This window comes from Chiroxiphia lanceolata, chromosome 2 (genome assembly GCF_009829145.1).
Source record: "Chiroxiphia lanceolata isolate bChiLan1 chromosome 2, bChiLan1.pri, whole genome shotgun sequence".
Classification (NCBI taxonomy): Eukaryota; Metazoa; Chordata; class Aves; order Passeriformes; family Pipridae; genus Chiroxiphia; species Chiroxiphia lanceolata.
Genome location: NC_045638.1, coordinates 26,886,780 through 26,912,033, shown reverse-complemented (window position 1 = coordinate 26,912,033; position 25,254 = coordinate 26,886,780). Strand labels below are relative to the sequence as shown.

Below are 25,254 nucleotides of genomic sequence, written 5' to 3'. Positions count from 1 at the left end.
TTACAGAGATGACAGAAGACACAGCAAAAGGAAAAGGGGATGGTCACAAGGTGCTGCACAGCAAATTCCAACTAGGAAAAAAAATTCACAAAGGTAACGCGTGGTAAAAGGCTAAATTGGAGGTTCCTCACAGATACACAGTAAAATTCAATGACTGAAGGGGCCTGTGCTTTCAAAGCTGATCCTGGTTTGAAGGTAGGGTTAGATTAGATGGCCTCCAGCCTCCCGATTAATTTAATTTTCTGAACAGAAATAGCTACCTTGCAACTAAAAGATCTGTGTGAAGGGAAGAGTACACACTGTTTCTTTAAGGTTTTTAATTACATTAACATTTCCTGTGGTGCTGTGCCAGAGTTAATTCATGCAACTGAACCAACCTGGCTCTATACAGAAACTGCAAGGTACGTCTGTCTGTGCAGCACAAACTGACTGGCAAGGAAATGTAAATGTAACTGGAAGAACAGTAATAACACGTGCTTCACAGTGCAAAGCAAAGTCGAAGTCAATTTATAAAAGCTATCATATTAAATAGGAAAGAGTGTAACTGTTCAACTATACATAAAAAAAGAGAAAAACCTGACTTTTTAAAAAAAGCATATTTTCAATTTGCCTCTGCCCAAGTGAAGCCTACTACATATTCTCATTTGCCTCTCATGCAAACATTTTTCTCATACTCATCTGCATTTTCATCAAAGGCTCATAATGTGTGGTGGTTTTCTTTGTTAAGTATACAAGCAGAAATAATTTTATTAACTTAGCTTTGCAAGTGACTGACAGCTCAGTTTCTCAAAGGAATTTTTACTAATCATTTCTTAATTACTGTTACTCTTAACAGCAATCACTGCAATCCAAATAATCCTGTACTTTATGGACAACATACAGTGTGCATATTACAAATTACAACCACAAGTTTGCAAACAGTGTTGCTGGCACCAACTCTTCTTCCTTTTCAAAACAAACTATTAATACTGCTAGTTCTGACATCTTTTTTTTTTCCCCCTTTAGGACTTTGAAAGCCGCACAAAAAGGCCATGTAAAGCAGGAAAAAATGTATACAGAAGGATATAACTACTACTACTTAAATTCTCAGTGTCCCAAACGTTTGGAAAAATACTCTTAGTACTTACAAGCAATCACAAAACCTAAAGGTAATAGAACATACGATATTCCAGAACACCTCCAAACCCAAGATAATGATATAGACGGAATGAGGAGTAATGGCATATAAAACTTGCCTAACGAAAGCAGCAGCACCCTTAACAAAACCTGTTATTTATCTGTCTATAAACAAATAAGTGCTATCTTCGATTAGTTGTTGCATTCCAGGGAGAACTTTTGACCTGGAGCGCTGTTTTACATAAAAGCAAATCAAAAGAGTTTTACCAAGAAGAAAGCATCCCTTGCAGACTTTCAGCAGTTTAAAGGACTGGTGATATAGTCAATTAAGAACATTTAAAATAACTTAAGATGCCACAGAAAAAAGACACAGTACATCTCAAATCAGAGAAAGGAGTGCCCTCTGCAGACCATGCTGTAGATCTCTCGAAAAGCTGACCGCTCCAGTTCCTGAAACAGCAGTGACTCTGAATTTGGTGTGCAGGTCAAAAAGGATGGGCTGAGTTACTCTCTGTCCCAGGAGCAGAAATCCCATTCATTCTAGGTGCCATACCATCTTCTGAAGTAACTGGTCTTTATGTTTTCTTTACTTGTGAGAGCAGTCAAACAACTGTTTTCTGATAATGCAGTCTCTAACAAACTACATCTTTTCAGTCTGTCTTCTAGCAGAGAAGAGCTATTGTATACATGAGAACTTGATTTGACAAGAAGGTAATTTTGCAAGCACTTTCTGAGTTATTACAACCCCAAAAAAAGAATGTATAGAATAACAGTGGTTTATCAGAATGCAAAATAGTTCCTGCCATCTCCTGCAACAGTCGCAACCAAACTCTGTCCAGTAGACCACTTTGGGAAAAACAAACACGATCTGGAGTTATGCAAAGGGTCATTTTAAGATAACTCTAAAGAAAATTAACCTTTCAGGTGACATTTTGGAGCTTATGACTTCAGCAAACTTATGTCTTAATTACATAATCAGCTTTGAAATTGATGGGTTTTAAGAGAGCAGTTAGAATCTACCTTAAGGACAGCTATACAACTCGAAGGTAGAAACATAAAGCCAGCCTCAATACAGGTCAAATAGGACATGCTCTCAAAAAGGTAACATTACTATCAATAACCTGATAAAATCTGTATCTCAGAGAATATCAGTTGAAGAGCCCAACAGTATCTTCTGGGAGATCAAAAAGAAAGGACCAATGATACGCGAACAAGATTTACAGAAATTACACAGACACAAGATTCCATGGCTACTGTCACTTCTGAGAAGGCCAGGTGCCACCTGGAGCATTACATCCCTTATTTTGGGAATCTGAAAAAAGTTCACAGGAATAAAACTTACATAAAGTCAGCAAACCTGTACTTGTTGAAGATGCAAAAGACTGATATAAGATTACATGAAAACTATGAGAATATTCCTGAAAATGTTATAGATTCAGTTTTGGCAGTTTTATGTATATGGATTTTTAATTCCTTTTGAGAAGAAGAGACAGAAGGAGGAGAAGAGGGAATTTGACTTCAACATCACAAACAAAATTCCTTACCGTATGGAATTCCAGCTCCAAATCTGTCCATCAAAACAACTGCTCAGAACAAACAGAACACAAATAGCAAACTAGTCTTAAGGTCACTACCTGCCCCTCTCCTTCCAGCATGCCACCCTTCAATCCCAGGGTGGTGTCTAGAAAACTGTCTGAAAAAATTATCAAGTTTGGAATCAAAAATCGAACAGACTCTCTTACAGAAATGTAAAGTAGCTTGAGTACACCTAATCCTTTGCAAAGGCTCTTTTTTTCAACTGAAAAGCTCTGAGATTCCAGATACAGATTTCTCTAAGGGTCTCTACAAGTCACAGGCCTTATTTCAAACACTTGCTATAGTGTTCTAGAAGACCTTACATTAGACTCAGTGATCTTTAGTGATGGCCTCTACTTCTCTTCATACCATCTTCAGCTATTTATTTGCCACTCAGGAAAGTTGCATTGGGCTATTTCAGCTCAGTGTGCTTTCAGTAGTACCTTCCTCCTTTGTTAAGAGCAAAACATCTGTATTGCCTACTAACAGAAATTATACAGTTTGATATCATTCAGAACTGCAGATTTAAAGAAGGTTTCTAACTATTTCTCTGGATTCTGTTCAAGGCAAAGGATTTATTTCCAAATGGAAAAAAAGTAAGAAAAATGAACTACTTATGAAATAAGTTCCATTAATCAAAAGTACTGTTCTATTTAGTTGAGATACTGTCAGTAAAAACTGACAACAAAAATTGCCTTAGAGCAATTTATCACATACACTTGAAAGTTTCAGTTGCTCACTTTTATTTGGCTTCTTGCTGCTACAGAAACTTCCACAGCTGACTCCAATTCCAGGGCTTCAGCAAAAGACTGATTCCTCAGATGTCACTCCTGTGAAGTTGCAGTTTTTAATGGCTCTCTCACCAATATCATATATATTTTATTAGTTAGTTATATGCCAATTCTCAGAAAACACTGAATTCTTTTTGACGGTATCAAACCACTATAGGTTATGACAACACACAGATGACTATCTCTAGTTGTGTGCCAAGTCAAGTAAAAGCACCTCTACTTATTGAACAAGTCATACTATCCCTGTTAAGACAACAAACATGCTTATGCAGCAATTCTGAGCTTTTGTACAGACATCGACCTTCCCCAGTGTGTAGTACTTATTAATTTCTTACACCAACTCAGACTTTTATGTGATTCTTACCATCCTTAGCTATGACTAGTAATAGTTCAAGTATTACAAACTGGTCTATCCAAGTCTGCCTTGAAATATCCTGTGTGGTCTACTTTCAGACTTTTTAAGTCTTTTTAGATTTTCCAAAATACCATTTCTATTTCCAGCAATAGCTTTATTTCCTGAGCTTGACTTTAAATAACAATAATTGGATGTACCTCACTGCAATAATACACAGTCATTTTATAACCAATTTAAAGAATATATCTGTTTGCTAAAGCATAATTCATGGGCTCTGCAATTGATCTCTAGTTCTATTCCAGAAGAACAATTCCAGTCACTGCCAAAATTCAGGGAGTTTGAACTTGCAAGTGAAAGTAACAGTAACATTACATTGCAAAAGTTTCTTATAAATATAAATAAAAAGAATAAAACAATCTTACAGGTAGGCAGCGTTGAAATACGAGTCTAATATACACCTCAAAATTTTACATGTTTGACTTCTATTTTTTCAGTTACCAAATCTGAAATGTGAATATCATTAGCCTGTAAAATGTGAAACTTTATATTTTAAAGTGTAAGAGGCGAAAAGAGCTAGAGCCATGCAAGTATTTTCCAGTTACATACCAACAATGCCACCTACTGGCATGAGAGAAGATCCAAATTTTCTATCAGAGTAATTTTTAAATCAAGAGCTTTAATTTCAATATAATATTAAATACAACTGGTTACCTTTCTCCTTGCACTCATCTGAAGCAGATAATTTCTTTCACCCAAACTTCTTCACAAGCAAGGGACAGGATTAGAATTGAACAGTGTGCTATTTAATACCGAAATATCAACACTAATCTAAATATGGCAAGGACCAGAATATGGCAAGGACCAGAATGTAGCACTTTTCTGCAAAATGTAACCTCCAGGAACAGCAAAATGTCTCCTTCTCTAAAATTCATTGCCAAATAACAACAGAAAACACAAACTTGTGAAGGAATTTTACTAGGTTAGCCCCTCTTAAAAATTCTTTCCTTCCTTCCAACCCATATGTATTTGCTAACTCTCAAAATGAATTAGCCAGTTGGAAAACCACCTTCCTGGTCACCACGTAAAACAAACCTTTCACAGTCATACCGGTTTTTTTAGGGATAAATGGAGTGTTACATTCCAGTAATGGAAATACACAGGGGTATCAGAAAACATGGGGAATTTACAGTCAACCTCTTCTGGAGGTTGCACAGGCACTGGAGGAAACACAAGCTGCCATCTTATTTCTACCACATATAGTTTGGTTTCACACTAAAGATGCTTTTAAAGAAATAAATTTTTAGACCATTTTCTAGAACGGTATTTATATCCATGACTAATTTATTCAAAATTATGTGCATCATGCATTATAAACAAAATTTACTGAGGTTGTCGTGTGAGGTTTTTGGGGGGGTTTGGTGGGTTTTTTTGTTTGTTTTGGTTTGGTTTTTTGTTTTGTTGGTTTTCTGTTTGGGTGGTTTGGTTTTTTTTGCTTTTTGTTTTTTTTTTTTAGCATACTATTTTCTTCTCTTAAAATAAATAAAGTTAAGTTTCTGCTTTAAAACAAAAATCTTAATCTGGAGTTCATGGCTGAGACCGGTCTCTCCAAAATGAACTACTGGAAGCACGTCCCCACTTGTTAAAGTAAAATGGTTGTCGACGTTGTACTTGTTTCTGACAGTGGATATTAATGAACAGTCAGGGAACGAACGTATGGATAGGACTTGCATACAGAGATTACTCCCTAATATATCCCCCCTCTCTGATTCTACAGCTTTAGGACTTTTTAAACAAGCAGTTGTTCAGCATAACTGTTCAGCAAGATGAGCGATGTTCCCTCTTCATTATTTATCTAATATACAACAGCAATATATCCTAATAAAACTCAGTCTAAAAAGAACCTGTTCACAGTTACCAGATTTCTTCTGCTGCAGATTAAAAATTTACACAAGTCCATTCACAGCCTATTCTGAAAGCATTGCAACAAAGCTGTTTAGGCTGTAAGAATTTTTGCATCTTAACCAGTTTTGGTCAGAAAGGTCAACCTTTGCTTGTCTTTCATAGTTGATTCATACACCTACCAGTCACATACTCACTTAGAGCCCTTTGACAAAGTCTTACAAGACCATTTCAGTAACAATATTTTGCTCTTTCTTTTTAACCGCTTTTGCAAGCATGTTCTTATGACCCAGCACACAAGTCGATTTTTTGTCCTCTACCATCCCCCTAAAACCTTTATTCCTCTGACAGCTGAACTCCTCCTCCTTTCACATGTGTCTAGTAACAAGTGGAAACTGAAGCAAGTCATACATTTCTTGTTGAATTTTCATTCTTGATTCGCTGGGTCTCAAAGTTGGACTTTTCCAAAAAGATAATGGAATGCACCCTCTGATACTATTGACACAAGGACCTTGAGTGCTGTGAGAGCACAAAAAGAATGACTTCAAAAAGTAGCCAGGCTCCTGCATTCTCCCTGAGGAGTCTGCCCAATTACTGCTGTTGGGGGCAGCAAACTGGGATAAGCAAACTACTCGAAAACCCAACCAATCAACCAATCAAAAAATAAACCACCACTTTTAATGATGACCACCAGAGGAAAACAGGAAGACTTTTTCCTGACCCCCTTCAATTCATCCTAAGAATTAAGTATGCCGACACCCCATGCTACCCCATGGAAAGCTTACTCCATGATTGCTCTGGACTGAATTGTGAAATTAAGAGAAATTTTGCACAGATCTAAAGAAACAGCAGAGAACTGCACTCTTTTGGTATAACGGCATATAATGTAGTCAGCTACTTATAGAAAGCTCTAGTACTTTTGTGTACAGTAGTTACATTTCAAGACAGTTAAAGACTAAACAAAAACCCTAAAAATTATAAAAAGTGGTACCGGAAAAAAAGTACTAATTAAGTGAATGTATTCTAAAACGTATCTGAGTACTCGGTGACAACATATTTGCAATTTTAATCTCTGATTATGTGCAGAGCCTGCACATAAAACACAGACAAGTTAGAGGCAAAACCCATAATCTCATCAAGCCAAGAGAAACAGTTGTTTCTTCTCAATATTAAGAATTAGTTGCTGTCCATTAACTTTATAAAATCCCTCTAAAAGCAATGAGATGCAGAAATTAATGGAGGACAGCTTAGTTTGCTGTATTATTCATAGTGGTATACATCAAGAGTAGAGCTCAACTCTCAAACCAGACAAGCTGCAGGTCTGTAATAAACTATTTAATTACCTGCATTTACTTTAAAAATTCTATAAGCAATAAAACGGCCTCTATTTTGCCCACTTTAAGAGCTATGTAATAATTAAAGAGTCAAATTTCCAATTCCTGCTATCTAGACTGCACTGTTTTGACTAGCTCTCCACTGACTGTAACAGGGTCTAGACACAGACACCTATGTGGGTGTAAAATGCACCCTGCTAAGTATCTGCCTTAACAAACCCACAAGTTTTACTGCCCATAGGGGTAGGGCACATGGTACAGCTGTTAAGGATCAGGTACCTACCTGCACACTTCTTCTGCTCAGGAGTGTGTGACTGTGTTTACACCTGGACCAGTTAAGACGTATCATTATTCAATGCTTAATGCCCTCACCACCAAAAGCAGAACAGGGAAGGTCAGCTGGACACCTCCCTTTAGCAAAGCAATGTCTATTTTAGATGAAGGAATGTCAAAGAGAGAGTCTAGTGAGCTTCTAATAACATACCTGATGTACCTAGTGGTGGTGACAGAAATTAAATGGGTTTCTTGAAATGGTATATAAAATACTAGAGCAGTCATACTAACAGAGTTCACCTGAAACGGAGTACAGGTTAATCTGAGTGTACCAGCATAATCCAACAATGCATCAAGTTCAACAGATTTGTCAACAGTAAGGTTTGTGAAAGCATCAGACAGCAAGTAGGTGACTGTCCTAATGTAAATTTAACCCTACTTCATACAGCCTATCAAAGGACACCATCTGTCACACAAAAGAATAAACCAGACTGTCATCATTTGGCAGCAACAACGAAAGAAAATGGCCATTACACTGAAATAAATTGTCAGATGACTGTGAATCAAACCAAACTCTTACGTATCAAATTCAAGTTCCAATTTATAACCTGTGTTTTATTAAAATTCCTTGATTACATTACATTATCATACATGCACAGGCATTATCTGCAAGTCCAAGAGAGTTGTGTTCACAATATAGTTTGAGATAAGCTTGCATTAGTGTGGATGCACTATCATAAAAACTGTCATAGCCCATTTTAAACTTCTTCACCCCAGCATTTTTTTTCCATTGGCTAAAACTCAGTGCCGCAAAACACGTTTTAGAACAACCTGGTCTTTATGCTTAAACACAAGCTACACTAATGAGAAGACCACACATGGGATGATGAACTACCACTGAACTTCACATGAAGTTTTAAGACAATTATAAACCACAGAAAATCTACAGTTTGCCTGCTGGTTATATAACCTAAGAAAAGTTTTACAAAAACTATGCTAAGAAAACAGTTTAAAGCCAGCAATATGCATAACTACTAAAAATCAAGAAATGGAAAATATTACTAAAAACTGTGTTCTTACCTTTTCCAGGACTTAGGTTTTGGTCTATAAACACCTTAAGCTCTCCATTGGCTTCAATTAGTCCAGCCTGTTAAAGAAAGTAACTTTGATTAAATTTACAACCACAGATAGGCTTTTATTGTTAAAGATGAAAGGCATCATACCAGAAGCCTCTACTGCAACCACCTGCATTTTGTCACAATTCAGCTGCTATGTAATGGCACTGTTTGTGGTATAGTATTTGTCAAATTTTAAAGCCTTGATTTTATAAATACTTCTTAAAAAGCAAGCAGAAAACCAGTTTACACCCACTTTGCTATTCTGTCTTAAAGAGTGTACATGCACTGTTCTAACAGATGGCTGAGCACCCTTCTAATCTGAACCACTGACACCTGCAACTACACCTTTCCTCTGTGTACATACTATTTACTTACCATAAAAGGTAATAACATTATAGCAAAAACAGCAGAGGGGGTAGAGAGTGCCTTGGGCCTTTTTAATCATAAAAAAAGTCATTAAGAAGAAATATCTCGAGCTTTTCAATTGTTATATTTTTAAAGATCAGAATATAAAGGTCTGAAGTGACAGAACTATATGGTGACATGAAAGTGTATAAAGTCATCACAGTCCTTTGAGAAAGATCACTGTACAAGTTATTTTTTAAAATACTATTAATTTTTTGATAGAGAACACTTCATGCAGCAATTTCTTGGTATCTGTACACAAAACAGTCCTGAAAACAAAATTAACACAGGACAAACATTGTTTCCATTTAGAAACAACAGTGATAAAGCCAATGCACGCACTTAACCATAGTTAAGCATGTGGTGTTAAAGAGGCTGAAAAGTCCTTAGCTGCATTTTGTACATAGCAGGTACGTGCAGGCTACTGACAATCTTCGAGAAAGAATCAAGTGGTTTGCTGCCAGTCAGCAGCAAAGCTTCCCTTAGAAGTCTACCCGAAGAGCCCTGTTTACCATTTGCCAGAAGTTTGGCAAGCCAAGAAAGCCACTAGAGGATGCTGTGGTGCCGTTATTATCCAGGTGTATCACACCAAGGATTTCTTACAAAAGAGATGGAACTTCAGGAAACTTTAGGAAACAGGACACTTTCCTCAGTGAACTGGGGGGGGGGGGGAAGGGGCAAGATAAGATGACTGAGCACTGGGGACAATCTGGGAAGTCAACAGAAGAGAAATTTTGCTAAGGCAAGCATGAAGAGCAGTGGCCTGTAATGGCATGGCAGCAATGAGGACCTGGTGGCACAAAGAAAACCTAAGTAAGGAGACAGTAGAAGTGAGAAGTAGAATGAAGAGCCTGTGACAGTTCTGTCCTCCATTTCCCTACTTTCCACCCTCAAAAGTAACACAACAGCACAGTTTTAGGGAGACAAACATCGCCCGTTCTCCATCTTGCCCACAACAGGGAGTTCAAAGGTCCACTTGAACAAATGACAGCTCCACCGCCCTATTCCCAGGCACCCAGTTAGACTATTATAAATCTAACTCCTTATCACACAACTACATAATTCAGAAGGGCAATGGTCTATATCAAGCACTTTCGAAGAAAAAGGTATACTCATCAATATGAAATCAGTATTGTGTACAGACATGCTTTTAGAGCCACCACTCTATGGCAACTTGACATTCCAGAACACCGAAATCTCATGTAACATATGAAGAAGAATTTCTGGGTAAGTGTTACCTTATACTGCCATTCTACCTAAATTTCACAACAAGTGTTAAACCATGCAGGAAGTGCAGTCTCATTGTCATCATTTCTTTAAGAGCAGTACTTCAGTTTCTATTCAACGGTAGAAAGAAGAGGCTCGTATCAGGACTCTTGCAAATCCTCTTTTCCACAAGAACAAAAAACATATCAACGAGACTAGAAAAGCATTTAGTATATTGTGGTTTTGATCAGAAAACCACCAAGAAAATGTCTATTTTAATTTGTAATGTCTTTCTTTTAAGAAGCACACAAATTCAATAATTTTGAACTATTAAATTCATTCATTGGTTTAATACGCAAAAGCAAACCTGCATCAGGTTCACATGTCAGTTACAGTGATACTGCAAAATCAAATATTTAAGCTGTGATATTCAGCAAATTCAAGTATTAATGCAAATCATTATTTCAGTAACCAGAAAATTAGGCAACTCAGTAATCAGTTACTTATTGGTCCCTTCCATTTTCTACTTTTTTTAAACTAGAATGTCTCCAATGCAACCATTTCTATTCAATTATTTTATCTTTAAGTACTCAACCAACCACCATCATAGTAACAAGTAATCTCATAAACTCCAAGTTTTCTTCTACATAAGTAAAACATACAGTGAAAAAATATTATCCAAAACAATAAGCAACTCCAAAAACCATAATCTAACTCGGCATTACAAAGGGTCAGGTTAGTGCCACATGCCCTGGACCATGCTTTTGTGTGACTGAAATGACGCAAGTCACTGACAAAACACAGAACATTTAGGAAAAACACAGCATTTAATCAATAAGAGAATACAATTTTGGAAAAATCAGAGAATGGTAATCACCAAACAACAAGAAGAATCCCCTAATGGATCACAATACTGATGAAAAGTACAGCCATTATAGTTCCACCACCTGTCCACACCAATGTCTTACTAAAGGTTCACCTCTATCAGATAAAATGTCTGGTAAATATTCAACTAATTAGTAAGAGTATGCCCAGGGAAGACTCCAAGAAAGCTATATGGAAACAATATTAAGAATCCCACAGCAAATAGCACCCTCAGATGCTATTATTCACAGTAAAAACTGATTTCTAGTGAAAATTCTGTTATTCCAGCCTCAGTATGCTCTTCACACTTTTGGTTACGCTGCTTAATTCTAAGGTTATCAAAATTTAACACTGGATACAAGCTTTTGGTGAGAGAAAACTGAAGAGCAAAACTTCCATCCCATAAAAAATGTTGGTGTCTCTGTTCTAAAATGGAAATACTAGGCAAAAGACCTCTCAGTGTGTATTTCAAGGAAATGCTTCCTATTTTTCAAGCCAGGTTATTTTGGAGGAGGCACCAAGATTACTCCTCTGGAACCTACATAGCACAATGCCCAAAAGAAAGAAAGAAAATAGAGGAAAATGTGACTACAGCTCTCATTAGCTATATTATAGTCACAGATCCACAATGAGCAAAAGAAACAACACCAAAAACCAACTAAACAAAACCCAACCCCCCAAAAAACAAACCAGAACAAAAAAACCAGACTAAAACAAAAATTACCACCAAGAAAACCCCACTCAGCAGCAAGTATTGGATTTTCCCAATGGAAAGGTAATCTTCTGTCAAGAAGGGTCTACACATTAAAGAAATTCTATTTTCTGATGAGAAAATGCACAGTTTTCAGGCCCTATCAAGTTGCTTATATAACATATTTTGGTTTTACTATTTTTCACTGCAATTTTTTTCATATTCCGTATTTTCTTCTTATCTTCTCACGATTCTCAATTTCAAGATGTGTTACTTCCTTTGATGATGATGCCGGGGCTTCTTGAAATAATTTCATGCTTTTAATATCTGATTCTGAAAGCTTATTAAGTGTTTGCAGTTTCGCAATTGAGCACAGCTTTCCTCATCAAAGAGACATGTTGGTTACGTCTACTTCTCTGTGGAACAAAATCCCTGGTATGCTAAACAGGCTACAGATACAGACACAACCTTTATCCTTTACATATTAAAACAAAATAAATAATTATTTAAAAAAATAGCTTTTGACATCCACCATAGCATCTAAACTGTAATAACTAAAGATCTTTCCACAGATCACAGGAAAGGAGGTTAAAGTCCATTGGATAAATTAGTAAATCTGGTAATTTGAACTGTGGAAGTTATGCTGGAGTAAAAATCCAAACCATCATCAAGGTTTTGTCAAAGCTCCTAAGGAAAAGAAATCAACTGGTAAGCTAAACAAATCAGAAATTCAACTGAAGTTACCTTTGGCCTGCTATAAGATCATCAGCAGTCATAAGGACCAGAAAGTCTGTTTCTGTTTTGTTTACATATAAAAGCTGAAAAGCACAAGTGCCCTCAGCCTGAAAAGCAGTAAATCGGGGAAAAAACTTTTTGCTGGGATTGAAGTTAATCTGAAACAAAATTTGCTAAAAATGCAGAGAATTTCAGTTATTAAAAAAATCCCTTAGAGCAGACTATCAGAGAATAATTTAGTATCTTACTAACAAGCTCATATTTGCAGTCTCTGAAGTTATGCACAAGAAAATTAACACCCTTACAACAAAACCATAATTTCTTCCACAGCTTTTAAGCCTTGCAACTTATTTCTTAGTAAAAATTGGCATGAAATTATTTACTAAACCTTTAAACTAAACAGAAAATATGCAAGATGAACTTGGACTAAAGGACAAGCAACCTATAAGAGTAAGAAGCTTGAATGAGGAAAATCAAACTGAACAAGTACACGTGTTCTGTATATCAGATTTAACCTAAGAAGGTCTCCCCCACTGCTTTAAGCAAATATAGGGAAGAGAAGGGTGATTTTCTGCCACAGAAATATCTTTTCTACCTTGCTTCTAGGTAATAAGCTCGTTTTAAGTATACTCCCTGAAAAAGAGCTGAAAGAAGAGCAAAAAGAGTAAAGATATGTGGAAACAGAGGTATCTGCTAAAAGGTTATTTCTCAGAACAGAAATTTTCAGTTGCCAAGAGCAGATTAAGCACATTAGACTGAGGTACAGAACTGGGTTTGACAACAGGAGATGTGGGTGCCAAATATACAATGGTTAAAGAATGGGAGTCAGAGTGGGACAGTCAGAAAAACAGTTTTGGGACTGGCAAGGAAATATACAAAAAGTGAGCTACAAAATCAGATGGAAGATGGTAGAATTAAGAGCTGAGGCAGAGAAACTGAGTCACTGAAAAAGTGCAGGCAATACATCTGATGAGAAATTAAGAAAGAGCTTTAACAGAGTAAAGAGATCAAATCCTGTGAAAAGAAGGGAAGAGCATGGGAAGTGGGAAAACAGATACAATCCATTCTAAACTACGACTGAAAAGGGAAATAAGCTGGGAACTCAGACTGAAAAGTTCAAAATAAATTGGGAAAGAAGTACTGAAGACAGAATCAGAAAATGGAGAAATTGGGAAGGAAAAGTATTTCCAAGCAGAACTTGTCAAAGGCATTTCATGGTCCTGGGTTGACAGTTGGACTTCATGATCTTAAAGGTCTTTTCCAACCTTAACCATTCCACAATTCTATGACCAGGAGCATGCCTCTGCTGTCTACAAACAACCAGCCATCTTGTGCAAAAGTGCACCTAACTTGATCCACAGAAATGACAATCCCTAGTCATTTTAAAGGCAATAAATGTAAAGGCCTAGGCCATGCAATTTTACTATGGGCCACTTCATTGACAATATAGTTCTCTTTCTTGTTTGCTTTATTTCAGCATCAAGAAGCAACAGAATATTAGCACACCTACGAAGCGTAGAAAAGCTTATAATCAGAAATAAGCAATCTTATTTTAAGACTGCTTAAACAACCTTTATTCTTCTTTCACCCCTATCCATAAGCAAATGTCATTTTTAACAAGATGATAATTAACTGCTTTTCCCACTGGATTCTCCTCTCATGCAGGGACCAGAGCAAACATGCTCCAGGAATGAATTAGTACACAACTGCAAAAGACTATTTTTACGGGACATCCAATTCATTTTTTGCAAAAATTAAAAGGCAATCAAAATATCAAGCAAAGGAGGATTGTAGGAAAGGAAAAAAAGTTTTAAAATTTAAAACATTTGAATTTCATTTTGCAAATTAAGCCAGTGAGAACTATTCTTTACTGTATAAACAACACACAAACTCAACAAGGCAGACTATAGGAGTCCAATCCTTCAAAATTCTCAGACGTTATTTTCCCGTGTCTCAGTAGCCTTCTTCTGAAACAGATTTCACCATACCACATCCTCAGTTCACGCAACATCTTCAAGATTAATGTGTCTGTCAACCACTCAGCAATGAGCTACACCATATAAATGAGCTTTCCAAAAAGTATCTTTGAATTTTTAGCACATTAACTCAGCAAGGTCAAAGCACCAGATAATAAAGATCTGGATATAACAAGACTGTGAAGGTAAAAAGCTAAATACAGGTTAGTAGCTCAGTTAAGCCTTGTTGATCTTCATCTGAATATAGGCTCTGCTGACACTGCAGTTAAGTTGGACACTGAGTAATACACAAAATGACACCTGATGTCTCCTTTATTGCAGAGTACATCGAGACCATTAGCTTTCTTGGCTGCTCTTTCTGAAAAGAGCAACACATCTCAGATTCAGTAAAAATTAAATGAAGAACTCATTTTGAAGATGAGTCAAATAGCAGTCCTGTCTAAGCAGATCAAAAACCCTCAAGAGTTAAAGTCATTACAAGGTGTTGTTTCTTACAGTAATTCAATTGCTGAAGTGATACAATCTTGGCAAAATTTAAAGTTGATAACCCCAAAACTAACTGTGAAGCTATAATAACAAAGCAAAATTGAATACGAGATTCCTACTGGAGAATATAGTACCACTTCTATCACATAAACTAATCAGAAAATAAAAATCATTGTTCGTGTCCTCCTGGACTAAATACCCATGTGCAGAGGTACCAGCAGCAGCCATTTTCACAACCAGCTCCTGCAATCATTCTAGATTTGACCTTTACAGACTTTTGTTTTTCCAGCCAAACCAAATTTTAACAGCAGCTTGTTCAACAGCATCTGAACCACAGCTGAAATCAACCGGACTCCTTCTAAAACCATTTGCCTCACTGATCTCCTTATCAGCATATTGTGAGAACACAACAGCCCACAGCATAATTTTCAAGCAAGTCTGTGTGACCATTAATGCAATACTAGAACCCTTAGCAACTGTAATGTAACACAAGACAAGTAGTTAGAAGCATTTTTGGGGAATATGGACCACTGGCAACTTTTAATATCAAGTGTGCTATCTGAGAACCACTTCAATGCAGAGAACATTTAGCAGAGACCAGTCCAGTCTTCCTCCCACTCCTAATTAGCTATAATAAATATCCATTAATAGATACCCAAGCAAGCAAATACAAACACTAAAACAAGTGATCCCTAGTGTAACTTAACTTTTAAAAGATACCTTTTCATTGAGCATGTTGTCAGTACAGTGTAGTTACTCAGTAAAATACTAGAATGTACCTACACAGAGCCACTATCATTAACCAACACATACAATTAATAAAGTTTAACTCTTAAAGGCTACAAGAAAACGCTTTATTTAAACAAAAAAAAATGTCGAGGTGACACGCAACTTCTGAGTTGCTGTTTCCTGAGTTTATAATATAAACCAATATAGCAAAAAAAGGGGAGTTCTGATTGTGCACTTGGAACGTAAAAAGGAGAGCTTAAAGATCACTTTCCTTTTGCCTTCTTTGAAAAAGTACATTAAAAACAATTAAAAACATTCAAAATCCCAAAGATGCCTTTTTAGATGACCTAATTTCATAATATTATTTCATCTTCAGTTTGCAAACTTCTGAACATGTTAGAACTAACTAAAGGCAGACAGATCAAGCTACTGAGAAGCCACTGAACTAAAATGATTTTTAAAAAAGTGCATGACCACTTGACTTTCCTCAAAGACTTAACTTCTCTACTCCACCTCACTGAAATTCCCAGTACATTACCAAAAATAAACATGAAAGAAAAAATACACACTGGTATTTTAAGAAAAGTCTGAAAAATGTTTTGAAGACTATTCAATACTTTCTAGGGATTGAAAGTGCATCATGCAAAGAAGGTCCAAAATGCGTATTTTTCCTACTTCCATTAGGTTCTTTTTCTTTAATCCATCCCAAATATAACTTTTTCAGACGTGTTCAAGATTCATGCAGAAGTACCCCAAGAAAGCTATAAAAAAGTACAACTTCTGTGGTATTCTGGCAAAATTAGTAATACAGAAGCACAGATCTATTAGCTTCCACAAACATAGCGGACCTACTAACCTATCCAGTAAAGCTGTGCTAAGAAATCAGTTTGCTGTTTTTTAAAATATTCTTTGAGCAAAATATTTACTAATACTGTGAAATAATTCACCGGATTAAATTACATGCCTGAATGTATTCCGAATTCTCAGTTAAAATAAACTCAACGTTAATCCCTGCATCTCTATATCTCTTAAAAAGTAATGTTAGATCAGGTGTTAAACTTTGTGGAGGCACAATTTCTCATATGCTGTCCTCATATTTACACATGTGCACACAGCTTCCTTTGTTAAGTTGGATACATGGGCCATAGCTACTCCTCAGTAAGATTCATAAAAGCAACATGAAAAACTAAAGAGATACAATAATTTTTACGCAAACTAGGGACCAAGAGAAAAATCCCTAATAAAGTAGTTCAAGCAAAAGATGACAATATAATTTTTAAAAATAAATTAAACATTCTAATTTTAGAACAAGCAGTTCCAAAGCCAACACCACTGCCAGCAACCCATGAAACAGTAACTCAAGAACAGCTCTCAAGAAAGATATTTTAGTCTGTGAGAAATTCTGAAGGCTAACGGTGGTGCGTCAGTTTAAAAAGTTTCTTAAATTAGTTTTCAACTCCATGTTCTTTGTGTACAAATTATATTTTAAATAACTTGAAACAGCCCATGCAATGATGGTGAACAAGTGAAACAATCATAAAAAACAGCTACTAGGTAAGAATGTTTCATTTACACATACTTTTTGAGAGCAGAAGGAATCATACTCATTCGTTTTGTCTAGCCCTTTTCTCCTCAATACTCACTGGAACACCATGCATTAGACTACTTCTCATAACAGATACAGTTCCTGCAAGTTGTTGTGTTAAGAGTATGGAAACGCAGCAGAAAATAAACCCCATTGCTCCTGCTTCTTCTCTCCTATGCAAAACTGGGTTTTCAAGAAAATATCCACAAGCTTCTCTTATGGCTGCTCGAGCGGCCTCAACAGTGCAACAGAAGTAACTGAGAGGAGAAACAGGGTCACCACAAGTTGGATCTTCAGCCATGCTACAGAAACTGTTAATTTAGTAGTGGTAGGTATATTAACCATTGATGCTAAAATTTATCATCTTAATTTACAGATAATTCTCAACATGTAACTGAATATAAAAGTGGCCAGCAAGTAGTCCTCAGTCTTATACTGGAAGTTGGAAAAAAAAAGTTATCAAATTCACTCTCTTGCTACAGTAATTCCTGCTCCCTCATTCCATGCTGCATCCTGCTTAATTTTAAGCATGCCAAGGATGGGCAGGTCATCATTTCACCTAGGGAGCTGCTCTTCCCACCCAACTATTAATCGCATGAATCCAGTGAGCAGCACAAGTCAGCTGAGGACCTCAGTGTGTACATTTGGCTCTTCTAGCTCCTGCCTGGAAGGTGCCACATTTCTTCTGGAAGGCACCAGCAGTGAAAGAGTTTACAGTAGATACAGCAAACTCTTAGAGACTGACACTGATTAACCACAAAGAGGAATTCTGGCTAAGCTAGAGTTTCTGGAGGTTACCCGTATGCGATGACCAAGGAATTTCCCACACAGTGCAAAGCTACAAGTCAAACTGCACCCAATTCTACTGGCCTCACCTTGCCATTAAGACTCTTGGGAGGAAATTCAATGATCCCACTCCCAAGACACACAAGTCCTTCAGATACGGCAACCAGTGTTCTCTTGTCCATGCACGGGTTTTTTCATTGTTTCTTTAAATTGCACAAACAGTAAAGTCTTTCCAGGAACTAAGATCTTCCTGAACTGAATGCGATATACCATATTTACCCAATTCTGTTAGAATTGCTTCTCAGCTCTGCACAGTGCTCATTTACACAAACTCAAAAATGGCTGTGCTCAATGTTATTACCAGATCACACTGGAAAATGAGCGCTCCTCTCTTCCCCCGTTTACCTTCACTGCATTCCAGATCTCCTACCCAAAACGTAAATTGACATATATGCACAGATACTTTAACATTCACAAGCAAGTATTTCTCTTTTTCCATTATTATTTTTCAACTTATCCAGCTATACAATTACTTACGATTTTAAAGTCCACCTGCAGCTTTAATTAAGGAGCTACATATGAATATACCTTTTTTGCCCCCCTTCGCAGCTTCCTGACTGCTGCCAAGGCAACTGAAGTAATTTGGGGGGAAAAAAAAATAAAATTAAAACCTCAATGTTTTGTTGCTTATTTTCTGTTGATTGTGCACTCTGAAAAGCATTAGAGGGACACATATCAAAGCAATATTTTGTAGAATTTAGGCTTTCATCAAATAGCTCATAAGCATTATTCTGCCAGTTTACATGATCAGTAGTTTGGTAAATATTTAATCCTTTATAAAACAAATTTTCTTGGGTTTGCCAGTACTCTCCATCATAGCCCCCATTTGTTCAATTATCCAGCAAAGTCTCAGTCTGCAAACTTTTACAAGTATTTGACTTTTCTAACAGATCTTATCAAAGTGCAGTATTTATAAAGAGGTATTGGAAGAACTGGAAAAGAGAAACAAAAGGGAAAGTGCTCTCCTGCAGCAGGTAGGAAGAAGAGTTAAGCATGTCGTGTCGTGGTGCCCTGTCTACACACCTTCCCTTTCTGTCGGGTTCCCTGCTCCGCTGCCACCATGGCCCCGCTGGCCCCAGCAGCACAGAACAGCAGTGGGATGCACATCACACCTGTGCTCCCAGGCTGGAGCAGAGAGGCATCCCTGGCCATGTAAATGCCACGTGAAGCCCACTCAGGACTGTAGCAGCACAGCCCTTCTTCCCAGTTTAGCCATCTCAGTTATGCTGAGAAAAAGGGAAGGAAGGGGCGGGGGCATTCATCAACTATGTCATCTTCTTCACCACTACATCTCACAGACTGAGCACTTGATAGGTGACATGGCAGAACCACAAGACATTAATCACAGCAGTATTTTCATGTCAGAATGTTTAAATTTACAGCAACACAGGTTTTTAAAGACTCGTTGCCCAGAAATTTAGTGATATTGTCTCGATCACGCTTAATTCCATTATGCGGCTTGGAAAAGAACTTAGATTTTGAACAAAAAAATGGGAAAAATTCTCTTCCTCCTTGAAAATCAAAACAAGTGGTATACCAATTAGCACCTCTATTTTATAGTATTAAACCAAAACTAGATGGGTCTATAATCAGATCCGGAAATTTAAAATTTCCCAGCATTCACTACACATTTTAGACATCATGTAATGGTGGGTATGCAATACTCTGCAAAAAGGTAAGCAGTCTATCTTTCTTTCCTGAAGCACAATTAAAGTATGTGCAGAGGTTTTTAAGAACAGGTTAGACAATATTCAGTTAAGATTTCATAGCCTTTCTAGCTACCTCAGCTATTCCAGTGCTCAAGTACACTTAAAATTTTACCTAAAACGTGACCTGATTTTAATTTTCTTCAAATTCACCTTATTAATTCTTGTCATAAAGACACTAAAAGCAATTTCTTCTCCTATCTGTAGTATCTTCTTTAATTTCTGATGTTTATTATAATGTATGTTATCCTGTTATTCCTTCCTTAACTACTCTCTTTTCTAGAATAAACTACATCTTTCAAAAATGAGGCTTGTTCTTAAATGTCTTATTCTCATTTTGCTACCCTAGACCTTCTAGGATATTCACCTGTATTTCAAGGTGCTAGCACTTCTTCACTTAGTTGATATCTCTCCCAAAACTTAATATAAAACAAATGTACTTCGGTATTTAAATATTACTTTGAACTGTTTCAATTTCATCTCCTAGTCTAACACTCCTCTTTCATTTTCTTCCCGCTTATACAGCCTATCATTCCCTGAACTCTGCTATCTGTAATGTACTTGGCCACCCTTATCTCTTCCAGGCAAGCTTTGAGTGACTACGTATTTTCTGGTTGCTTCTCCCCACATTACGATGTTTTTCAGTTGAGCTACTAAAATTTCCTACAGGATTAATTTTTTAAACCAATTCCTCTTTCATGGAAATTCTTGCTATTTCAAAGCTACAACAGCCCACATTAGATTGCAACCTGCTGTTTACGAAGTGAGTTGTATTAGTTCTCCTTAGCTTACATGCTGTTGTTTTTGGGTTGGTTTCCTTTCGAATACGGAGTAGTATCTTGTCTTATTTTCACTAAGAAAACACGAAAGCGCAATTATACTGGGTATTAACAATGACTGACATCTTAAAGGCAGAATATGTTGTAACTTTTTTTTTAAGTATTGGAATGGGTAAAGAGCAAACATGTTCCACCACAGGCCACAGAATCAAAGCCACTAACCTTAACACCAATGGTTATGGAAGTCTATGCCGAAAGTTCCCAAAGCCTGTTTTTACAGACACTAACAAGCATCTTTTGGTAGATACAGATAAACAATGAACACATATGGAGACTGAACCATCTTCACTTCCTTGAGTGTACGATGCCTCTCTGAACACAAGAAAGGCAATGCTAGTCAACAACAACCCTGTCATCTGAACAATATTTGCTGGGTTTTTTTAAATCCAATCCACTAAACACTAAACCCAAGCTGGTTTAGTGTTTAATATGAATACACATAACGACAACGGTCCAAGTGCTGTTATAAGCATAGTGAATTCTTAGAATTAAATACTCTGAAAAAATGGCTGCAGATCTGAAGCTGGTTTATGCTGTTACGTCTACAGGAAAACATAACCTAGGCTTGATGTACAATATGGATAAAGTTCTATATATTCATTAATGCCAGCTACTATAAAGCATGACCCCATTTGCTTTTGTTAATAAAAGCATTCCCTGAGCTCCATGTGCTACAAATATACTTACATCTTTTGCCATGTTACCAAAGACTAGAAACCAGTCCTCTTAAAATCTTGACGGCTGCAGGACACAGGGACAATGATGCTATTTTCTACAAAACAAGCAAAGACAGCATCAGCTGTAAAAAAATAAAAGGAGGGAAAGTTTTTACAATTGAAATTAACGACTACTACCAAGTACAATTTAGGTTTCTTTTTTAAAAAAACCACATTTTTAAAAAGGGAAAAGTTTCCCTTCATCACCTTTTCATGCCTTGAGCCCCACGCTCACATGTGGGGGGCACTCCTTTCCCGACGGCGGGGGCGAGCTGTGCCGTGGTAGAGCCCTTCCCCCAGCCCGCACCCGATCCCACGGGGGGCCGGTCCCTGTCCAGCTGCGCCCCTTCCAGCACCGAGCGCTGGGCGCGGGCAGCTATCACGGCCTCCTCCTCCTCCTGCTCCCCACCCCCATTTCCAGCAGCAGGGACAAGTAGGCCCTAGGGGCAGCTCCCCCCGGGGCCTTCCAGCCCCGCTCTCCTCCTCCTCCTCGCAGGCGGACGGGCCGCGGCCGCACCGGGCGGCACAGCCCGGCACAGCCCCGCGGCCGCCTCCGCGCCCCGGGCACCCCGCGCCCCCCGACCGGGGCCTCACCGCCCGGGCAGAGCCCTGAGCCCCGCGCCGCCTCCCCCCGGCAGCGAGGGGCCGCGCTAATCGCCTGGGCGGCGGGGGCGCGGGCAAGGGGGGACGCGCCCGGCGGCACCGCCGGCGGCGGCGGGGGAAGGGGCGGCGGGCGGGGTGCGGGTCCGCGCCGTCCCCATCCCCATCCCGCCCGACCCGCCGCCGTCCCACCCGCCGCCGCTCCCATCCTCGGGCGCGGGCTGCCTGCACCTGAGCGGCCGAAGGCAGAGAGAGCCGGCTCCATCCCCCGCCGCCGCCCCCAGATAGGGACCCGGAGCGCGGAGCGGGAGCACCCCCCGCCCGCCGCCGCCGCGCTGCTGCCGCCGCTTCTGCTGCTGCCGCTGCGGAGGCGCCCGACTGCACATGTGCGGCGGCGGCTGCGCGGGCCTGGCGGGAGGGGGCAGGGGCGGGGGGAGGCGGCGGGACACCGACATCGGCAGCCCGGGAACGGGGGAGGGAGGGAGGGAGGGAAAGGGGCCGGCAGGGACCGCCCCCCAACCCCCCCTCGCTTCGGGGAGGGGGTGCGGGGGGAACAGGGTCTACCCCGGTGGGCTGTCACTTCCCAGCGCGCCTCTGCCCCTGCCGGCCGCCCGCCCGGCGGGCTCCCGACCGGCCGCCCCCGCACGCCGCGGCCCCGCACACCTGCCCGCCGCCGCCGAGGGGCTGCCCGCGGGAACGGGGGGGATGCGGCTGAACCAGTGGCGGCAGCGGCGGCAGCGGCGGCGGCCCCTCCGCGGACCCCGCGCGCGCGCGACCTCCCGCCGCTCTTTCCTCTTCTCTCTTTTTTTTTTTTTAATAAATTTAAAATAATTAAAAAAAAAAATTGAAACTTACACTTTTGTGCGTCCCCCTGACGCTGCGCGCTGACGTCACGGGCGCGGCGCGCCTCGCACGGGCACACGCGGAGCGGCCAAGCCACAACCCGCCCGCCCGCCGCTCCACGGCGCGCAGCGAGCGCCGCACTGCGCATGCGCGGGATTTTCGCGCCTTCTCCCGAGCGCGCGCCCGCCCGCCCGCCTGCCGCGCGGTGCCCGCGGAGCGGGATGGGACGGGACGGGCTGGGCTGGGCTGGGCTGGGCAGGGCAGGGCAGGGCAGGGCAGGGCGGTGCGGGCGGTTGCCACAACATCCTGCTGCCGGTGCTTCCTCATCGCGCTTTGTCCGGCCGTTACTTGAACGAAGTTTCGCTCTCAGCGATCGTTGCTAAAATTAGGCGTTTTGTGGTAATCCAAGCGAAAGTTTTCCCTTTGGGCGGCTGCACAGTCTCAACCTTGAATTAGGTCAGACCTGCGCCAAAAAAGTGAGGCACCTCCAGGCTGTGCAGCCTCTGTGTACATGACAGCCGCAGGAACAGGGCATGTTAGCAGGGGTTGTGTGATGTAATTACATCATTCTCCAGTAAATTTTGGCAAGAAAAGCCTGCAGCATGCCTAGCGGGGGCTGCAAAGGCAGGGCTGTAATGGTAGAAAGTGCAGGAAAGCACAAAAAGCTAAAAAAATGTGTTGCTTATAGGGATAGATGCAAGGCTACTTGATGGGGAGGAAGGCAGGCACACTTCTGCACTCATTACCAAGCGTTCATAACGTGATGAGGGGAGCAGGAAGTAACAGGCTCGTTCCTTCTCTAAAATTATGCTGATCTTGGGAAAGACAGCTAGTTGGGAATAGAAGACACAACCAGCAGAGCCACCATATAGAAACAGCAGGCCAATCTAGCACAAATGCTGGAGAAGATGCATTTCATCAGTCAACTAGAGCCACATTTAGTTACTTTTATACCATACTCTTTCTTATTTTTAAAAGACATTGAATAGTTGTGTTTTACAATAGTAATGAAACGTTACCTTCATTTTCTCGATAAATACCAATCTTCAAAGTTTTTCATTATCAATAACCATCCACTTGCTGCCATAAGGTACATTATTACCCCATTTCTTCATTCCTCTTGACTAAGCTTGACAGCAGTGGACACCAAAGAAAGAAGGTGATAATGAAAATGTGCTTGTAACTGCTTATAACTTTTCCGAAAGCAACAAGAATTTTCACACACAAAAAGCCATGAAGCACCCTAAGCCAGCTGCAGAAAAAAAATGCTTCCTAAAAGACATCTCCAGTTGACAGTGCTGCTCTCCACCCCCCAGGTCATATATACTGTGCCAGTGGATTTAAACTTTCTATATATCCAGTTCCAAGCCCCCTCCCCCTTTTTTACATTAATTCTTGTAGGAAAAAAACTTGAAAGACAACTGCACAAGCATAAACAAGGGAGGGTGGGTGTTGTCCTGGTTTGCTGGCATTTATTTTGATACATTACTAAATGCCCAAGCATGCCCAACTCCTAGGTAGTGCTTTTTTCTTTAGCAGGGGGTTGTTCACAACTAATTTGAAGTATTTGTGCCAGTGGAAAAACCTTCAGCATTTCTCTTATCTCTGAGCACACTCTTCTCAGGCATTTTGGAGCTTTAGGACTTTTTTTGTGTTTGTAGTGTGGAAGGCTATTCAAGTTCACAACTGTTTTCTAATGGGCTGCCTCCCCCTTTTCAGTACGCTTCAAGAGGAGAACAAATGATAACTTTAAACAGCATCAGTATGACAGAACTGCATGACAGACACAAGGGACTTATTTCAAGAGGTCATCTAGTCCACAGACTAGACCTACAACAGATGCCAGAGGACACGCACACGAACATATTTTGACCTTCATGCCTCAGAACTGGAAGCCATGCAATCTGAACAGAGTGATCTGTACAAGCTCTTAATTAAAGACCTAGTACCAGCTGACAAGTTTGTCAGCATCTGGCCTCCTTGGGACATAGCATCTCCCAATTCTCAAATTTCTGATCTATTTTAGGAAATAAAAAATACCGCTTGGTACCATAATTTTGAAAGTGTTACCACTCCTGGATCTAGGTTTTGTCCCAGAAGGCAGGATCAGTTGTCCCTAAGCCACTCTGGTCACACCATTGTCCAGTTTGTTTCCTCCAGCAATCAGGACATTTTCCTAGTCTCCACTATCCTTAAACTCTAAGTCCCACCCAGCAGTGGTAGTTCCTCAACAGAGGCAGGGGGAAAACCCAAGGAACACACCTCCTGGGCTACCAGGTAAAGCTGGTAGAGGTATACCTTTCTCTTTGGCCTTTTGTTTCCTTTGGGGTGGGGTGGGCCACATCTCCCAGCCCTTAGGACATCTTGCTGCTCTTCCTTCTTCACTAGTTTTGTTGGCTCCCTCACTGTCATCAACAGTGGATGTCTGGTACTTGCTGCTCCTTACAAGTTATTGTGTTTCCCACAAAGTAGTAATGCTCTTAGGGTAGCTTTGCCTCCTGTCACTCGGGGATCTCATTTCCTCCCCTTTTGGCACTAACCACATGCTGGAACACTGCCATGATTG

The 25,254-nt window shown here is 39.9% G+C and overlaps 1 protein-coding gene across 6 annotated transcripts in view; it reads right to left on the bottom strand.

Moving 5' to 3' along the window:
- The window catches only part of TFDP1 (transcription factor Dp-1), a 40,108-nt gene extending 17,322 nt beyond the window's left edge, over positions 1-22,786 (bottom strand). The window contains exons 1-3 of one of the 6 annotated variants that reach the window (XM_032679773.1): positions 22,701-22,786; positions 21,217-21,328; positions 8,424-8,490 (exon numbers count right to left, since the gene is read on the bottom strand). In XM_032679773.1, the coding sequence (XP_032535664.1) occupies positions 8,424-8,490; positions 21,217-21,228 (79 nt within the window). In that variant the 5' untranslated portion in view covers positions 21,229-21,328; positions 22,701-22,786. Of the gene's footprint in view, positions 1-8,423; positions 8,491-21,216; positions 21,656-22,076; positions 22,230-22,700 lie in introns of those variants that run through there. The other 5 variants (XM_032679775.1, XM_032679772.1, XM_032679774.1 and 2 more) reach the window with 5 other exon arrangements.
- Between the last annotated feature and the right edge of the window lie 2,468 nt (positions 22,787-25,254).